The sequence below is a fragment of the Henckelia pumila genome, chromosome 3, assembly GCF_033568475.1.
Source record: "Henckelia pumila isolate YLH828 chromosome 3, ASM3356847v2, whole genome shotgun sequence".
Classification (NCBI taxonomy): domain Eukaryota; kingdom Viridiplantae; phylum Streptophyta; class Magnoliopsida; order Lamiales; family Gesneriaceae; genus Henckelia; species Henckelia pumila.
The window spans coordinates 201435167-201443186 of NC_133122.1; the positions used below are offsets into that span (position 1 = coordinate 201435167).

An 8020-nucleotide genomic window follows, 5' to 3' on the forward strand; every position below is an offset into this window, starting at 1 on the left:
TCGGTCTATGCTCCTACTTTGCTCCACAATATTTTCACATAGGTTCTAAAATGTCACTACAACAAAAAAGCTAATAGACAAGGGTGAAAAAACGTTGTTAAAGGGGGGTTTGAAACCGATGTTAAAAGCCATGTTGTTAAAAGTGCGGTTAAAAACAACGGTTAAAAACCGTTGTCTTTGTGAGCCAAAGACAACGGTTTTACAACGGTGAAAAACTGTTGTCATTGGCTCACAAAGACAACGATTAAAAAGCGTTGTTTTTTTATCGCACTTTTAACTACAGGACTTTCAACATCAGTTTTAAAAACCTTTTTAACAACGGTTTTTCACCCTTGTCTTTTTTCATGTATAAAATAAAAAAAAAAAACAATTTCCAATATTATAAATTCCCCAAAATTTGAAAATAAAAGTTAATATACAATTTTTCAGTATTATAAATTACTCAATATTCAAAATTTGAATCCTAATAAAGAATTTGAATTCCCGCTCGCTTCGAAAGATTTTCAACGCATTCCTAGCCGTTACCATAACTTATTCCTGTCAAGAGGGAAAAAATAATTTGCATATATTGAACCAATTTGAGATTCATATCATATCTGGTCACTGATTCCATGGATGAGCAAAAATTGTGACAAAATCCAATCGATTGTGGGCATATGTATGATACCTCGTTTAAGGTTCTAATCTTCTTATCCACCATTATCCATCGACCATTGCACATGACAGAGGTTTTCCGTATCATGCAGTAAACAAGGCTGGAAATGCTACAAAATAATTTGTTATTACTAATTACCATTATTATAAATAGCAGTATATATAATTCTCGTTATAACTTCATGTTTTACTTAATATATACGATATATTAGTAAATAAATATATTATTTCAGTTGTAGTAAGCAGATGGATCACCATGTTGCTTCTGGTTCTGGAAGTATTCCTCCCCCACCCCCCCCCCCCCTCCCCCACCAGATGGTCGTATATTGAAAGTCAAGTGTTATATGCAGGCTTTTATGAATGATGAGCTACAGAGGCGTTTTGAGGGTGTAAAGCATGCTACTGACATTCATTTGCATCTCAAAGAGCTTATTGATGAGCAAACACGTCCTCTTAGACATGCGACAGTCAAGGAGCTGATCACTTTCCGCATGCGATATGGGGTTTCTGTCCATGAGCATGGTGTGAGGATGATTGGGCTTGTGGAGAAGCTCGTTGGCATGGATCTTGTGTTGCCAACCGAGTTGACCATGGACGTGTTGCTCTTGTCACTGCCGATCTCATTTGATTCTTTTGTGGTTAACTTCAACATGAACAATATGGAACCGACCCTTGAGGAGTTGGTTAACATGCTTGTTACGTATGAGTCCACAATCAAGAAAGAGAAGCCGGTTTTTTTCTTCATCTGGTGCGAAGAAAAGACCATGTGGGAAGGGAAAGAAGCGTTCTATTCCTCCTCCCAAGAAGAATGTGCCCTTGAAGAGGCAAGATCTGAGTCCCGTTGTGGCACTACAAGAAGCCTGGACATTGGAGGCGTAACTGCAAGGAATATCTTGACCAGAATGGTTCTTGAAAGGGTATGTTCTACATTGAAGTAAACATTTCAATTAACTCTTCTTCTTGGGTATTGGATACCGGATGTGGCTCACATCTCTGTAATGATTTACAGGTGATGGCAAGAATTAGGAGACTTTAAGAAAGGTGATACCTTCTTAAGGATGGTCAATGGGGCAAGAGTTGCAGCCAAAGTCGTGGGAGATGTTTACTTATTGTTGAACGATGATTTTAAATTAGTATTGAGAGATGTTTTGTTTGTACCAGATTTGGTGAAAAACATTGTTTTTATTTATATGTTTGATAAATATGGATATTCTTGTTTATTTGGCAAAGATGTTTGCAATATTTACAAGAATGAATGTTTAATTGGTACAGGTGAATTGGAAAATGATCTCTATAATTTAAAATTAAAAGATATTCCATTGAATAATGTCCAAGCAATATCAACAACACACAAGCGAAAACAAGATGCTCTAAATCTGGCACACTTGTGGCATGCTCGATTAGGTCATATTAAGAAGGATGAACAAGTTATTGGGAGAAGGCATGTTTGATATGTCTAATATTAATTCTCTCACTACTTGTGTGACTTCCCGTATTTAAAAACATTTAATAAAAGAGTTGCGGAAAAAGAGTGAGAAAATTTTTCAAAACTTTTTAAACTATGCAGGGAGTGCATCGCCCTAGTACATCAACAAATCATAATATGGAACACGGATGCAACCCTACATTTAAGTCCATCAAGATACGGCACGTCAAAACCTACTAATAACATTTAAAGAGGATAGGGGAAAGCGAGTTCAATTAATTAACTATGTATATAAAATACATTTGAAAATAATCAGAGAACTCACATAACAACATTAACTGAAATAAACATTTGAAAGACGAAACATTTGAAATCCTCAAAACTCGTCTTTAAAAGACTGACAATGAAAATAATTAAATCATTACTTTTAAACATCGTACATAAAATATTGTAACAACATAACATAAATAAATATAAGTAAATCTTTCTGCTTTAAATACATCAGAGCTTTTGAACTATTGTGTCATGCAATGTCTTCGCCTCTTGGACTCTTCAGCCGTGCTACCAAAGCTTTTTAAATCAAAACTGCTAAACCATCTGCACCATTCAAGTATAGTGAGTCTAAAGGACTCAGCAAAATTAAAATATTCATATCAATATCATTATTGTTTCAAAATACTTTAAAATTAAAATAACTTGAACATACATAACATGATACCTTGAACTTGAGGAACTTTAACGTAAACATCATGAAACTTTAAACTTAAAATCTTGAACATGAACTTCAAAACTCTTAAAAGATGCAAGGAATTTAAACATGGACATCAACTTACTTAACTTTAAATCTTGAAAATAGACTTCATTCATATTCTCAAAACTTTACCATTTTATTCTTAAATAAACATTTGCACTTAGCATCTAATAAATAAAATCATGCAACTTGGACAAACATTAAACCATGAACATAACATAAAAACTTATCATTTTGGGGTGATGAATTATGTGAAATTGTGGCAACCGTCATAATGGGCACATTTTTAGTTCCTGTTGATCAACAAGCATATGGCACTAAGCCTCATAACATTCGTTCTTTGGAAAGGCCCTCTCCGGAGCTCATCCCGGAGCACCAGTCCCGTGTACTTATCTGTCTCATGAGCCATGTTTGGAAAGGCCCTCTCCAGAGCCCAAACCGGAGCACCAATCCCGTGTTTGCCACCACAAAGACACATAAGACATCAAAATATTTTTGTGCATCGACATATCATATCATGCTTCATCTTAACATCATTCATTCACGTCTCATCATCTTATCATTTCATCATCATATCATCGTATCATCATAACATATCATTTCATTATGAAGCATCATCATATCATCGTAATTTCCTTCATAAACTTTCATTCATGAACATAGGTTTCATGAATGAAACTTAGACATGTACATGCATCACATAACGTAATCGATCCACGTAAGTCGTTCTTTTCGTTCTTGACTTAAAACTTGAAACTTTTTGCATAGAAACTCTTAAATATATTTTAGAAGTCTTAAAAGATCATAACCATGAATTTAGGACCCTAAAATAACATAAACAAATCATGAATTTCGAAGTCAAGGCGCGGCAGCTCAACTTCTAGGCGCGGGCGCGCATGACCTGCGCAAATGAGCCTTCTTTCTCGCTCTGGAACTATATTTTAAATTCGGAATTTGGAAAAGGGGTAAACATGAAAGTTGTAGCTCTTGAGCTTGGCTTTCTAACGCCGAAAACCTTACCTCAATTGGAGTTTTTTGTAAAAAGTTATTTTCATTCTCCCGAGATATGTCACTTCCACAAATGCAAAACACTCGACACACTTCGGGGCGATTTTGACTAATCTTTCAAAATGATTTTGACAAAACTCAAAACATGAAAGTTGTAGATAAATGAGGTATCTTTCAAATAAAATTAACCTCATATCATTTGGATTAGTAAACTAGTCTTAATAATCAAAATGGTAACAAGTGCCGCTAATCCGGAACAATCCAGCACATGCAACATTTCAAAGATTTAATTCAAACTAACTCAGTACTTCAAAATGTAATATTTTCTACTACTATAGCTATATAATTTAATTAAAACATATCTTAGAACCTCAAAAACTCATCAAAACTTTAAAATAAACATGTATCTCTTGAATCAAACTCAATAACTTGGCAGGAACGACTTTTGCTTTACGATTTCATACTATCACATAACATGCTCTTCAAACCCTTAAAATCAAAAATTCATGCTTACATATCTCAACATACATATTCTCATATCAAAATAATTATATTTTGAATGGTGGTTTCAAAACCTTTAAAATTTGTACTTGCCTTAGATCTTCGAAGAACGGAATCAACATGGACCTGTAGAGAACTAGCTTTACTTAAAACGAATCGAGACATTCTATAAAGGTAGTCAAATGAAGATGAAATCCAAGAGGTTTTTTAGCTGTTCCTAAGATCAAGACAACACTTTTACATGGTGAGTAGACACCAAAAACCAAAGACAAAACTAAGAAGAATTGCAGCAAAAATCAAGTGCAAAGGCAGCTTACAATAAGGCTTCGATCTAGGCCGAAACATCCACCAAAAATAGTCATTCATAGTTCAAATCGAAGGTACGGATGTAAGGAAGATAACCCTTCAAACGAATTGATGTTTCGCCACCGAATGAAGAAGTTATGAGCACAATTCAGCAGCTGCTCATAGGGTGGCGAGTTGGAGGATGGAGGTTGAGAAAATGGAGAAGGAAAAAGAAGATGATACGTATGGAAGGGAATAGAATGAGATAATAGGTGGGGGAGGAGACAAGGGACAAGATATTAGTTGGGATGGGGTAGGGGAGGATAATGATAAGGGGCGGTGGTTGGAAATACTACATCAAACGTAGTCTATTCAACACACCTCAAACTCGACTAGCAAGATTTTTCTCATTTCGATGATTGAAATAAAATCATATCAATATTATACTCAAAATACTTGTAGAATTATTTCCTACGATCTCGTGCGTAGGCTAGTCTCGTTTTCTCGGTCTAGAATCAATTTTCATAAAATCATTTAACTCAACAAATAAACATATATTTTAATATATGAAACATCAACTTTTAAATCGTTTACACAACACATAAAATATATTTAGTTGATAATAAATTTTAAATCATGAATAATAAAATACAATACCTTAAAATTCATTTAAAATTTATTTAATAAATCATGAATAGATTTATGAATTTTTTGGATATTACAATCTGCCCTCCTTAAAGTAATTTCGTCCTCGAAATTTGACTGATCAATCTCCAAAATTATAAAATTTTCCTCAACTAATCCATACAATCCCACACTTACATGTCTAGTTTCCAATATTATTGTCATATAAATCAACAATCTGCTGCACACTCTGATAAAAATTTATCGTTCTTATTTGCAATTCTAATCTTATCAAATCAAAACATATCTGTTCGAATCTGCCACGAATCCGCTTGAAGATTTAATTCAGATCGAAACATATCTTTTCATGTCGGCCATGAATCTGCTTTAAGACTTAATTCAGATCACCAAAATCCTCAAAATCTTCAGACACGTGATTCCTACTCCCAACGCTAGCTAAAGGTCAAAGAAAACGGTAACAAAACGGCTTGTTTTCTTCTCTTTCACCGTATAAATACGATCACTCAAACTTATTTTTAATCAAACTCAACTTATTCTCCCTATCACAAGTTATTTCTTCAAGATCTCGAAGAACAAGATGAGATTTGCAATATTACTCTTTGTAACTATTATGATTATCCTTCTCATGTACCTTGTATTTACCGATGAATATCCACCCCATGTTTTCTCTCTATTCTTGAATTTGCTTGTACTCGTTGTTCTTCCCTTATATTGTATGGTCATAATGATAGAGCTTACTTAAACTCAATCAATTTCTAAAATTCTTCCATTAAAGCTTAGCATTCAAAATATTAATTTTGAAAATAAGCTTGTTCCAACAAACTTAACCTTGCGAAATCCAAAAGTAATTTCACATGTCGGCAAATTTTCGTGTCACAGCTTAATCCTAAATTATTCTTCTTATAGTCCAAAGAAACAATCACCGAGAACATTATTTGTCAATGAACCTATTCCATACAACAAGAGTATACCAACAAAAATCAATTATCATCTTTCATTCCTCATAGTAAAAGTATAATATCCAACAGAAAATAATCTTAACTTTAATGTCCAAAGAAGAAATTTTCATCAACAAATCATGTGCCCTTACAAAATATTTTAATCCAAACAATAGTATCCCAAGTATACCGACTTAAATCTAAAAATGATCACTTAGTTTAGTATAATAAAATCTTCCTATTAACCCAAATGAAAAAGTAATACAAATCTCAATTGATATTTTGGAACAAATCATTATTTTCCCAAGATACTCTTAATCAAGTCAGATTCATCACAACTCAAATCCAAAAATCCATCCAACATAGGAAAATTTTCTTTTGAAAATCACAGGTGATCATAACTGTAAGAGAAAACACAATTGAAATTATTAAACATATAACTTACAGTCATGGAGGCAGGAGCATTCGAGTCCTTGGCGAGATTGCATGCACGAACTATCTCCCAGAGCCAATTGCTCTGATACCAACTGTGACGTCCCGTATTTCTTAAACATTTAATAAAATAGTTGCGGAAAAAGAGTGAGAAAATTTTTTTAAACTTTAAACGATGTAGGGTGTGCATCACACTAATTCCCAAAGAAAATAAAATCTAAATCTTTAACAATAAAAATCGTGTCTCAATGTTCATGAAGTCTAAGAAATACGGATGCAACCCTACTGTCAAGACCATCTAAAATACGGAACGTCAAAACCTACTAATAACATTTAAAGAGGATAGGGGAAAGCGAGTTCAATTAATTAACTATGTAACACCCAGTATTTTTAGCACGTAAATTCGCATGCATAATTAGGGATTTTATTTATTTAGAATTTTAGATTATGGGTTAAATAATTATGTGAAATTATGTGTGCATGTTTTAAGTTATTTTTAAGCATTTAACCCATTATTAGTGATTTTTCATGATTTATGGAAATTAATTGTTTTGATCGCGTAAACGGGACCGTGGACGGACGAGATACCAAAATATTTAGCCAAAAATATTTTATGAGTTTTATTAGCCTTAAAATAATATTTTAAGGTATTTTGTCAAGAAAAATTTAGTATTTAGTTATATATTTATTTAAGGGTTTATTTTTAGCCAAAATAAGTAATTTTAATGACTTTTATTAAATTTTAAAAATCCCTTAAATTTATATTTCGGGATTTGGGTTGTGTTATCAGAATTATTAAGTTATTATGGAGTTTTAAATATTTAATTAGGTATGATTTTATTTCTAAATTAGTTAATATCCTAATTTAATTCTATTTATCAAATTTAAAACAAACCTACCCTATCTCTCAACCCTAATCAGCCGACTCCCACCTTCTTCCAAACCCTCTTCACGCCTCCATCTCAGAAAAATAGTCCTTCATAGCCGATCAACTCGTTCTTTGAAGATTTATCGAGTTTTTGGTCCGTTCGTCGTCCCGGAGCCCTTATACGCATCAACCTACTTCAAACAATTATAAAGGCATGTTTGATTCCTTTTCTTCTACACTATATAAGCTATTAAATCTCTTTTCATCAGAATCACCACGATTTTTACGTTAGAAAATCTGGAAATTTGAAGCATGCATGTTTAGTCATGTTTTTATTCATGTTTTTGCTTGTTCGCTTGGACCAACCCATGAAAAATAAATAAGTCCGGGATATATATTTAATTATTTTTATGCATAAAGTCTATTTTAAGTATAAGTATATTATATTATGAAAAATTAATTAAATATATATTACGGACATATTTTCAGTGCATGCATTCATGAAATAATTT

The 8020-nt window shown here is 33.0% G+C and overlaps 1 protein-coding gene across 1 annotated transcript; it reads left to right on the top strand.

The window, feature by feature from the left end:
- Positions 1-998: 998 nt before the first annotated feature.
- Positions 999-1533, top strand: LOC140890356 (uncharacterized). Its single transcript, XM_073298113.1, has 2 exons — positions 999-1337; positions 1411-1533. Exons 1-2 carry the CDS (start codon positions 999-1001, stop codon positions 1531-1533), a joined length of 462 nt encoding a protein of 153 aa, XP_073154214.1.
- The last annotated feature ends 6487 nt before the right edge of the window (positions 1534-8020 follow it).

Excerpts from the sequence above, each read along its gene's own strand:
- LOC140890356 (XM_073298113.1), top strand. The coding sequence starts at position 999 with ATGCAGGCTTTTATGAATGATGAGCTACAGAGGCGTTTTGAGGGTGTA. Across the intron at positions 1,338-1,410 it reads AACCGACCCTTGAGGAGTTG|AAAAGACCATGTGGGAAGGG; the intron begins GTTAACATGCTT and ends TCTGGTGCGAAG.